This window comes from Petaurus breviceps, unplaced genomic scaffold (genome assembly GCF_028583685.1).
Source record: "Petaurus breviceps papuanus isolate PSGF00001 unplaced genomic scaffold, PetGlider_PUasm1.0 90775, whole genome shotgun sequence".
Lineage (NCBI taxonomy): Eukaryota > Metazoa > Chordata > Mammalia > Diprotodontia > Petauridae > Petaurus > Petaurus breviceps.
The window spans coordinates 2,847,339-2,859,965 of NW_027187342.1; the positions used below are offsets into that span (position 1 = coordinate 2,847,339).

At 36.2% G+C, this 12,627-nt stretch overlaps 1 protein-coding gene across 2 annotated transcripts in view; it reads right to left on the minus strand.

Moving 5' to 3' along the window:
* GFPT1 (glutamine--fructose-6-phosphate transaminase 1) overlaps nucleotides 1-12,627 on the minus strand; it is an 89,349-nt gene that overhangs the window by 33,638 nt on the left and 43,084 nt on the right. For both annotated transcript variants that reach the window (XM_069068890.1, XM_069068891.1), the window contains 2 exons: nucleotides 7,798-7,918; nucleotides 7,117-7,274 (listed from right to left, as the gene is read on the minus strand). In XM_069068890.1, coding sequence (XP_068924991.1) covers nucleotides 7,117-7,274; nucleotides 7,798-7,918 — 279 coding nt within the window. The remainder of the gene's footprint in view (nucleotides 1-7,116; nucleotides 7,275-7,797; nucleotides 7,919-12,627) is intronic.

The following is a 12,627-nucleotide window of genomic DNA, read 5'->3' on the forward strand; positions in this document are numbered from 1 at the left end:
GGGGAAGAGGGGAAGAGGGCCCTCTGAACAACGGCTACTCAGAGTCTCTGTCAGGAAAGATCTTTCCTGTGAGCGAATCTCCAAAGTAAAATACTAACCTCCCAGAATATATAAGAAAGACTTGGCATCTGATAGGCTAAGCGCCAAGGTCCTTGAAAATCCTCATGCCCCAGTACTTAACTGGAACCTTCCCATAGCCCAGAGCCTGATTAGCTCTGGGCCAAGGCTCTACATGCCTATTAATGGGCAGGGAAGATCTTCAAATTCCCTTAACATAACATTATACCAAAATAAAGTAAAAATAGGTATGTGATTTCCACATAAAGGATGATACCATAAGCAAATTAAGAGAGCATGGAATAGTTTATTGTTAGATTTATAAATAAGGGAAGAATTTAGAACCAAAGAAAATAGAGAGAGCCTTACAAATTGTAAAATAGATAATTCTGAGAATATAAAATTTAAAAATTTTTGCACAAAAAAACCAATGCAACCAAAATTGAAAGGAAAGGAGAAAATGGGCAAAATCTTTGTAATTAAAGGTCTCTTTTCTGTGATAAAGGCCTCATTTCTCAAATATATAGAGAAACGAGTCAAATTTATAAAAATGCAAGTCATTCCCCAGTTGATAAATGGTCAAAGGATATGAACAAGCTGTTTTCAGAAGAAGAAAAGAGCTATCTATAGTCACATGGAAAAATGTTCTTAATCATTACTGATCAGCAAAATGCAAATTAAAATAACTGAGGTACCACTTCACATCTATCAGTGGCTAATATGACAACAAAAAGGAAAATGCTGGATGTTGGACAGGATGAGCAAAAACTGGGACACTAATGCACTGCTGGTACAGTTGTGAACTGATCTAAGCATTCAAGAGAGCAACTATAAAACTGTGCATGCCGTATGAGGCAGGGATACCACTGCTAGGTCTTGTAATGGCAAGCACAGAAGTAGTTCACACCTTGTTTCAGCTATTGAATTAATACCTTGTTTCATTTCAAGTTTCTTTTAAGCCTTGCATCAAGTCTGTTAAGAAACAGAACGTGTGAATCCCACAACTTGTGAACCCTAGAACTCATGAACTCCTGCAACAGGAAGGGGAGGAGCTAATGACCATGTATAAGGAGAGGCCCAGGCTAGAGACAGCAGAACTGAGAAGAGGACTCTTGTGGTGGCAGTCAAGAAGGAGAAAACTTGTGGTATCCTGGCACTCTGTTTGTCTGCTCTGTCTGTTTGTGACACTTTGTACAGAAGCCCTGGGACCTGACTGGAAACCCTGAAAGAGGATTTTCTGGTTGTATGTTTACAGAAGTCCTGGAGGAGGGTTTTGGAGGTCCTGGGACTTTACTGATGATTTGTGCTGACCTCTTGGAATCTTGTTTGTGGGTCTGTATTGATTTCTATGTTGATGATTTGTGTCGAGTTCTCAGATCTTGTTGGTGCGTCTGAGTTGATTTCATAGGCAGATAGTGAATTGATGATAGTGCCAGCAATGTGTATCAATATTATTGTGGCTCTGTCAAGCTTTGTCTTCCCAGAAACAGGAACTGTGAAGGACTTGAGGTGGACTGGACACTGTGAGCTTCGATATGGAACAGGAATTGTAATAGAATACTGTTGTGCTATAAGAAATGACTGGGAAGACATACATAAACTGATGCACAGTGAAGTGAACAGAACCAGGAGACCATTGCATACCCTTACTGCAATACTGTTCAATGAAGAATTGTGAATGCCTTAGCTATTCTCAGTCATAAAATGATCCAAGACAATCCCAAAGGGCTAAGGGACTAATAATGAAATGTACTATTCTGCCTCCAGAGAAAGAACTGATTTCAACTAAATACAGACCAAAGGACACTATTTTTCATTTTCTTTCTTTCCTTGTTTTTTCTTTTATTTGGGTCTTCTTATATAAAATGACTAATATGGAAATGTTTTACATAATTGCACATGTCTAACCTATATCTGATTGTTTACCATGGGTGGTGGAGGGGAGATTGGTATACAATACAGAACTCAAAACTTTAAATAAAAATTTAAAATTTTTTTCTAAAAAAGGGCTTCAAAACATATTCTCCATCCTGCCCCCTAAAATCAGACCAACATACTTCTGAGTCCTAGTCTTCTCCCTAATAAACTCAGGGAGCTGAACTAGATGGATCACTATGGTTCATTTTGGTTTCCAAGTCCAATCAAAATATACACTAAAGTACTTTAGTATAAGGACAAGAGTTCAATCGGAAAGGGGTGCTACGATCCAGGCACTGAATATACTGACAAAGGAAAGAGAGTGTCCTAGGGGCCAACAGGTAACAGTCACTAGGATCTACATTGGGTAAAAAATTTGGGTAGAATTAACAAGAAGAAGAGGTTACTGAGTGATAGTAACAAAGGGAAAAGTATCTAATTTCCTTCCTGAAACCAGCATGCTCTCAAATTGGAGAGCATGAGAGAAAATACTAGAAAGAATAGGGTGGGGGCGCAGCGAGGTGGTGCAGTGAATAGAGCACCAGCCCTGTAGTCAGGGGGACCTGAGTTCAAATCCAGTCTCAGCACCTAACAGTAGCCATGTTGGGTGACTTAACCCCAATAGCCCTGCCTTCCCCCCTAAAAAGGCAAAAAAAAAAAAAAAAGAGAGAGAAAGAAAAAGAGTTCTTATAGCTTTAAATGCCATGACCTGGATAAGTGACTCTAGTTTCTCAAGCTCATGAATAAAATATGACTCTAAAGACAAAATTATCCACTGTTTGATGACGAGTGGTATTTCCATGCAACACTGGACCTTAATTATAAATGCTTGGTCAACTCAGTAACTTTATCTGACATGATTCCATTCTAATCAGAGCCAGAATTCCACATCTTCTCAGTAATTAACAATGTATGATGGGACCAGCTGTTGAATTTGATAGACCACTTGTAGTTCAAAAAGGGTTTTATGAAACAGGAACTCTACTGTAGTGCCACTGTATCAACCTGAATGAGCTTCCTACTTTTAAGATCAGGCGTCTGGGGCTCAGTGGATACAGAGTTGGGTCTGGAGCTGGGAAGACAAGTTCAATCTGGCTTCAGATACTCACTAACTGTGTTATCCTTGGCAAGTGACTCAGTCACTTTTGCCTCGGTGTTCGTATTTATAAAATGAAAGAACCTACCTCACAAGTTATTCCTTGTGAGGATCAAATGAGATGATATTTATAGAGTGCTTAGCACAGTGATGGCACATAAGGGGGACTTAATAAATGCTTGTTCCCTCCCACAGTATCATGAACAAAGGTAAATTTGAGATCTAATCCCATAAACAAAGTTTTCTTTGCAACACTTTTCCAATAATCTTGAGGCCAATACCCTAAGATTGTAAATTACTTACTGTTTACTAGTAATTCAGCTACAGAATGACACCCCAACCACAAGCAATTTAAGTGTTTTAATTATCACTAAGAAAATACATGATTAGTTTTTGGGGTTATCAGTAGAAAGCTCAATTTTTATTCTTTTTTTCCTCATCTATAAAATGGGGATAATAATGATTATACTACCCAACTCATAATGTTAGTGAGGAAAGTACTTTTGTAAACTGTTGAAATCTACATAACCAACATGAGCCAATATCAGCAAAATTCACTGCACATCTCTCTAATTGGCTAGTCTCTGACAAGGCTAGGTAGAAGCCTGGTCTGTGGACCAGAGAACAGAATGCTTTTTTCCCAGGATACCAAAATGCCACAATAGCTCTTCCATTAATTGCTTGTTTTACACCTTTTGAAATTCTAAACAATACAAATAAAGAATTTATCAGATGCTCTATTTTTAGCAAAGGAGAAATCTTATGTATTTCTTAAGTCCCCTATCTGTTCTATATCCTGTTTCAATGCCAGATGTGTGACTTGTGTCAGGACTTTATCATCCATTTCTTCAATTTGGCTGGACACATGTAACATACATCACTGTTTCTATTTCTCCTTCCCCTAATCCTTACCCAAATGTTCCCCCATCATGCTTCCTCAGTCGCATTCATCAATTTTGGTCCAAGTGAATGGGTCTTTTCTTGATAGACAACATTGCCCTGCCATCCTTCTTTCCCTGTCTGCTCCCTTTGAACAATATCTATCCTTTCAAATATTTTAGTATTAAATCTATACTGCCAAGTCTTAAAGATAAAATAAGATCACACATTCCTAATATACAGTTTCTTTGGTTCATTACTCATAACCTTTCCACTTATGTTTGGAAATCTAAGGACGTAAGTATCAGTTTCTTCCCTTTACCAAGCTATTTCCCCCCACAAATGTCTAGATACCTTATTTTTGCTCCTTCTAAGTCATAACTTTTCTCCACGTCTCACTAAACAAGATATAATTCTCCTGAACTCTTCTTTTTTTGAGTTTATAACTCTTGATCAGATTCTCAAAGTAAGTCATGTGACAGAAGCTAAGTCCTCCATTTTGCACAAAAGAATTAATTTAAAAATATTTATGAAGCAATATGTACAAAGTATTATGCTAAGTGATGGGAATAAAAGCAAAAAGAAAGACGAGATATGGCAGGCTTCAGCTGCAAGGCAATTGGAAAGGTCTTGAGGGAACAGTGGCATAAGAGATTTTAATGCCTATTCTTTAACGTCCTACTGATAAAAATCCCATCAGCTTATGATATCGAATTATTTTACAGTACCAAGGACCTCATTGGCAAGAATTTTTTTTTAGGGTCTTCAAGTAAATGTGGCTACAACACCCATAGGAGAAGTGGTCAGACCACATCTCCACAGGGATGGCTTTCATGAACAATACAGGGTACAAGTTGTGCTACATCCATTCTGGGTTCTTGGCCACCTCCTATGTCTCCCTAAGGGTCCCTTTGTTACCTGTCTGCTGGTCACCTGTCCTCTAGGTGGCAGCTGGTCAGCAAATTGTGGGGATGACTGGTCCCTTCTGCAGAGAGATTGTTTCCCTAGACAATGGCTTTGGAGATGGACTGGAAGCAGGATTAGTGGTCTGGGATGAGGTCCCAGGAATCTTTTGCTTAACTAATTATCTTTGCCATCTTTTCACACACATACCCCTCCCATTTTCTCCTTAATATCCCTATCATCAAATATCAAGTAGTAATGCTCTGAAGCCTTCAATTTCCTATCTTCATAATCCTAGAACTTCATAATCCCTGTATCAATATTATTCATTCCATAAATCACCATAGTAATTATAATCAGGTTTGACAATTCTCTCCCTCTTTAAATAATCAATGCCACTCTATGTGACCTCTCCCTTATGTATTTTTCACATGCTAAACTTGCATTACAGGAATTTACATATATCTTAGCTAGCTGCTCCTACACACACAATTAAAGTAGAAACTCTTTTACTATACAGTCTATGATGTTTTCTATTCCTGGTGCATAAAACAGTACTCTCTAGAGCGTAGATGCTCAATAAATGTGATAGGGTTGAGAATTATTATCTGAAATAGACATTAGTCAATGTTTTCGACATTACTTCCTATACACAATTTTTCAACAGTCAATGCCACTGACAATACCCCTCTTCCTAGATATTCTTTCCTACTATGATAATGCTGTCTCTTGATTCTCTTACTTACATAACCAGTTTCTTTTCAGTCTCCTCTGCTCCATCCATTTTTTGATCACTAAACATAGATATTCCCCAAGGATCTACCTTGGCCCCTCTCCTTGTCTCTCAACACTTCTTTGATGATCTATCTACTCCAACAGATTCACTTTATGAAAATGACTAAAAAATACACACACACATATATGTACCTGTATGTATGTACATATATATTCACATACATATTTATACATACACATGCAAATATACACACATATATACAATACGAAGTATACACACACATAAATACATATACAAAATTTAGCAGCAAAATCTCTCACAAAGTCTAGTCCTAACTTCTCCCATTGCCTACTGTACATCTCCATTCTGATGTGCCCCTGGCACTTCAAAGTCACCATGACCCAAGTTAATCATCTGTCTCCTCTAAAGCCATGCTTCTTTCAAATCTGTTTGTTCCTATCAATGGTAGCATCATCACTGCAGTCATCTAGGTTCAAAACCTCACATTCATCTTTGCCTCTTCTTTCCCTCATTCTTTACTATCTGATGAATTGCCAAGTCTTGTTAATTCTAATCTTGCAACAAGTTTCCCATCTGTCCACTCAACTCCTAAGGCCATCACTCTAGCTCAGGTCCTCATCACTATCAATCTGGGATACTGTAACAGTCTCCCATTTGGCTTCACCACCCATAGTCTCTTCCCCAACCGATCTGTCCTTCATAGAGCTTCCTAAGATACAGGTCTAGCCAGGTAACTTCCTGGCTATAAAACCTCCAGGGGCTCTCTATTGCAACTAAAAAAAATACAAATTTCCTGATTTGACATTTATGGCCCTCTATAATCTAGCTCCAATCTACATTATTAGCCTTATTTCCTGTTACCTTTTTCCCTACCTTAAGGACTCTTAAATTCCAGTTCAACAGGACTACTACTAGTTCCATGAATTCAGTATGCCTTCTCCCACTTCTAGGCACATATCCATGGTGAGTGCCCCCACACCTACAGTGTACTCCCTCCTCAAAGGTACTATCACATTCCTCATTTTTCTACAAGGTTCAGCCCAGTGGCCATCTCTTCTGCTCTGCCTTCTCTTAACCATCCAACTAAACACATTTTCTCCTGTAACCATTTCTGGAGCATTTTGTCTGGGCCTCCCCTTTGCCCTAATCTTACATATTATTATTTATTATATTCTGTTATGTGTCTTATCTCCTCCCTGTTGCCTAGATGAAAGTAAGCTCTTTCTGGACAGGGATTATTCTGCATCTCCAGGACACAGAACAGTACAAACAATATTTTCTAAATTGAATTAAAAAACTAAATTTAAACTCCATACAAGTTTGAGTTTCAAACCCTTGAATCTTACACACTTGTCTTTATCTACTTCCACTAAGACTACACAACTATTATTATGCCATCACATATAAGCTGCCAAAATATTATTTGCTGGTCACATATTAAAAGTTTAAGAAATCACAATCTGTTCCTAAAATATTTTGATCATGAGAAAGAGTCAATTCAATTTACCTTTGTGCTGGCCACACCAATCTCTGGACCGGCATTAATATGAACTCCACAATCTGTCTCCCTTGATATGGAGCTGCCAACAGTATTTGTAATTCCTACTGTTAAGGCACCCCTCTCTTTACAATACCTAAGACCCATTAATGTATCTGCTGTCTCTCCTGTTTAAAAAAAAGGGCAATAAATATATTCTTAATATATATTACTTTTGTGATATTAAACATTAATGACAATTCACATTTACACAGTGAATAAGGCTACAAAAGGTTTTATATGCATTAATTTATAGCTAATCTTCAAATGAACTCATTAAATTATTATTCATTTTAAATAAATTATTCCCATAGAGTAAATAATATATTAATATAAATGATTTCATTTTTTTCCTTCTGAATCATCTTAAATTTGTGTTTCCTTGTGAATCATCTTAAATTTAGCTCTTTCTTGATACTACATCCTTTTAGCATTTTTAAACACCAATCAATTTTATGCAAAATGGTATCTACATTGGTCGTGTCATTAGAAATAACCATTGTACCTTTTACTATCCTCTGCCACCTAAATATACTGCAATCATTAAGAGGGACACTAAGATACAATTTAAAGTATTCCAATATTTATCAAATCTAAAATTCACATATATCACAAAAACTCCCTTTTATATAGAACTCTAAATGAATATACCTGACTGACTGATGAAAAAGCAAACATCATCTCGAAAAACTGGAGTGTTTCTATCCAGAAAGTCACTGGCAAGTTCCACCATAACAGGCAATTCTGTCAACTCCTCAAGAACTTGACGAGTCTGTAAGAGAAATATCAAACACTCAATATAACCTTCAATGGTTTAAATATACTTTTCACTTAAAGACTTTGGAATTTATCAATTTATGAATCTTCTCTTCACTCCTCAAGGTCAAAGCCTATACTTTTCCCCACTCAGTCTAAGCAGATAACTTTGTTTCCTAATTTACTGACAATAGTCTAAAGTTGACTAAAAAAGAAAAATCTCTTACCTACTTTCACCTAATTCTATGCTCCAAGCCATTCTTTCCTCTTTCCTCCAGTCTCAGAGTGAGAGGAGGCCCTCCTTTCCTCTCTAACCCTACTCTCTATCAACTGTCTACTCTTAATTACGCTTCTTCAAACCTGGTTCCTGGACTTTTGCCTATAAAAATTGTCACAGTGCTCACTCTTCTTAAAAACAATTCCCTTAATTCTGCTACCCTCTCAAGTGATTATCCCATTTCTGTTACCCACCACTAAATTTTTCAAAAGTATACTCTACATTCTCTTTCCATTTCTTTATTGCTCAATCCCTTTCAATTTGGATTCCACCACCATAACAAAATTATTTATTCCCAAAATATTAATAATCTTATTGACAAATTCAGGAGATTTTTTTTCCAGTTTTCACCTTCCTTAAGATTTTTTCTACCCTCAGTTTCTGTGATTATTCATTTATAAAACAGTTATTGAGTACTGTGTACAATGAAGGGAGGCAAGATAAAATGTTTTGAGGTTTTATTTTTCAATTTGTGAGGCCTAGACTTGTGATTTTTGTAGTATAGGGCAATCATTACCAAATTACCAAATACCATTATTAAAGTTTTGGAAAAATGTTCCTCTATCAGTAAAAATATTTTAGGCAAATGCTGGGGAAGGTAGCCTACTCATACCAGATCTTAAATTGTATTATAAAGCAGCAAACATCAAAACCACTTAGTACTGGCTAAGAAATAGAGGAGTGGATCAGTAGAATAGGTTAGGTACACTAGACACAGTAGTCAATGATTATAGCAATCTACTGTTTTATAAACCGAAAGACCCCAGCTTCTGGGATAAGAACTCACTGTGTGACAAAAATTGCTGGGAAAACTGTAAAACAGTATAGCAGAAACTGGGCATAGACCAATGTCTGACACCATATACATCATATAAAATCCAAATGGGTACATGATCTAGATATAAAGGCTGATACTATAAACAAATTAGGGGGAAAAGGAAAGGTTTATCTGTCAGATTTATGGAGAGTGGAGGAATTTATGACCAAACGAGACAGAGAACATTAGGAAATACAAAATGGATAATTTTGATTACATTAAACTGCATAGTATTTGCACAAAGTCAATGTAACCAAGATTAGGAGGAAAGCAGAAACCTGGGAAAAGAACTTTTATAACCAGGATCTCTAATAAAGGACTCATTTCTAAAAGATACAGAGAACTTAGTCAAATTTATAATACAACTCATTCCCCAACTGATAACTGGTCAAAGGTTATCAACAAGCAGTTCTCAGAAGGAGAAATTAAAGCTATCTATAGTCTTATGAAAATGCTCTAAGTCACTATTGATTAGACAGATGCAAATCAAAACAACTCTGAGGTACCTACCACATCACACCTATCAGACTGGCTAACATGGCAAAACAGGAAAATGATAAATGTTAGAGAGGATGCGGGAATGTTGGAATACTAATTCATTGCTGGTGGAGCCGTATACTGATCCAACCATTCTGGAAAGCAATTTGGAACCAAAGGGCTATGAATATGTGCATACCCTTTGACCCAGCAATACCTTTTCTAGGGCTGTATGCCAAATAGGTCATAAAAAGGGGAAAAGGACCCACATGCACAAAAATATTTATAGCAGCTCTTTTTGTGGTGGCCAAGAACTGGAAATCAAGGGGATGACCATCAATGGGGGAATGGCTAAACAAGTTGTGGTATATGAATGTAATGGAATACTACTGTGCTATAAGAAATGATGAATAGAAAAAAAAAGAAATGATGAACAGGCCAACTTCAGAGAAACCTGGAAAGACTTAAATAAACAAACTGAGTGAGGGTAACAGAACCAGGAGAACATTATACGCAGTAACGGTCACAATGTTCAAGTACTGATTTTGATAGACTTAGGCCTTCTCAGCAATGCAAGGTCCTAAAATAATTCCAAAGGATATTATTAAAGTAGTATATATAACAAAATACAAAAAAAGTAGGAATTTTAAAGAGATTTTAATTTTTTATCAATGATACAAAAAAGCTGCTCACTAAAAAATTAATATTAGTATTATTTTTTAAGAGTGAAATGGAAAAAAAATTTAAAAAACAAAACAAAAAAAATTTTTTAAGAGTAAAATATTTAAATACTTCTCATTATTTTTTTTAAATCTTGGTTTAATACTTTGTGATAGAGTGATTCAAAAGTTGAGTTTGAAGTTCAATTAATTTCAATGCTTTGTTTCAAAGGCTGTCAAAGCTGAGAAAAACATGTAAGATAAGCAGATCCAGAAGTGCATAATTACTGGCACTTAATAAATCATACTTATTTTCTAATGCCATTCACCAATTATAAAAAGGTTTTTGTTGAAAGGGATAAATTTGTAGCTATGCTGGTATCATGTAAATCAGTTATTCTTGAAAACTAAATGGAAGTTATTGTATGTTTATCTTCTTTTTTTTGTCTTTTTTTGGGGGGGAAGGCAGGGTAATTAGGGTTGAGTGACTTGCCCAAGACTGTCTGAGGCCACATTTGAACTCAGGTCCTCCTGACTCCATATGCCACCTAGCTGGCCTGCATGTTTATCTTCTTAACAAATAGGATCAAAACCTACTGAAATTCTTCATTTGGAAAAATTTTAATAGGTTATAAAATTATGCTTCCAAATTATGCTTTTTTATGTGCAGAAACACAAGCATTTTTATAGATGATATATATTTTGTTTTTCCACAACAAAAATTGTTTCTAAACCTCTTGCTAATCATAATGGCTTCATATTATCATTAGCTAATATTTGAAGGCAAAATATACACTTGGAGTGATGTTTATTACTAGCAACAAGCAATGTATCATTATTTCATTGTCATAATTTCAAATAATTTTCTTTATAAAACTGAAATTTTATTTTTAGCCAACTTCTTATTAGACATGGTATGTAACTGTTTTTCCTTTATAATAAGGCCGAAGAAAAGATCATACTGTCAGAAGTATCATTTCAGCTATATTCTTGCTCCCTTTTGTTCCTTATTATAAGTATTATCTTCAATGTGAAGGCCCTTTGAAAGAATCAAGAATTGGGATAGGTAGGTGGCACAGTGAATAGAGCACCAGCCCTGGAGTCATAAGACCTGAGTTCAAATCTAGCCTCAGACACTTAACACTTACTAGCTATGTGACCTTGGGCAAGTCATTTAACCTCCATTGCCTCTCCTCCAAAAAAATTTTTTTAATAAATAAATAAATCCTCTTTTAAAAAAAGGAATCAAGAATCTTTTAAAGCTTCTTGTCAATTTTCAGAGGATTTGTTATATTACAACCAGATAATGTTGTGATAATAAAAATATAATAATAAGCAATAATCCATCAAATTCCTTCTACGGAAAAATATGGTCCTGATACCTAAGCCTGGTGTCACATAGTCACATAGTATACATGAAAAGTACAATATACCAAAATAGACTGAAAGCAAAGATACAAACAAATGTGCTTTCCACTTCCTATAAACCCCTCCCAGCTGCAGGAGACTCACTCTGGCCCAAGGCTACCCCATGTAGAATATGTGATGTTTCCTACCACACAAAGGACACTACCATCAATATACGAGTCAATAGGAGGGAAAGAAGATAAGGTCTGTGATGTCATTGGCACAGTGATCTCCCAGGGAGAGAGATCCAGGTCAGCACTGTCGTCTTCCTGATGGACCACTCGGATAGTATTATTTCTCTGTAAGGCAACCTCATGGGGCAGTTAGGTGGCACATTGAGGAGAGCACTAGTCCTAGAGTCAGGAGGACCAGAGTTCAAATCCGGCCCCAGACACTTAACACTTACTAGCTGTGTGACCTTGGGCAAGTCACTTAACCCCAACTGCCCTGCTTTTCCCACTCCAAAAAAAAAAAAAGACAACTTCATTATCCTACAATTAAAAATATTAATTTTAGGGCAGTTATGTGGCACAGTGAAGAGAAATCTGGCCTCAGACAATTAACACTTACTAGCCGTGTGACCTTGGGCAAGTCTCTGTTAAGAGTTACCCAAGAGTAACCCAAAAAGGTTTACCCAATTGCCCTGCCCTCCAAAAAGCAAAATATATATATATATATATATAAATTTCTTATCCTGGCATTGAAGACTCGACAACCTAACATTCAGACAAGAAAGCTAGTTTTGCTTCAACAAACTTTTATCACATTTATCAATGTTCTGTTTTCTTATTTACAAAAAAGCTATTCATGTTCAAAATATATAAAGCAAATTAACCTCCCTGACCACCTCTAAACATTAATACATATATTTCACAAAGTTTTGCATCTAAGGTTCTGCTGCTCCCTTGAAGTACAGGTTATATGAGGTTTATATAAGCAGTGTATAAAATAAGAATTTTCTAATGAGGCAGAAAACCCTAACAAATAACATAGGATTTTCCTTCCAGGCAAACTACCATAAAGTTTTTAAATATTTCATCTAAAAAAATGATCCTCTGATCTTTCCTACTTTTGATATGCATCAATAT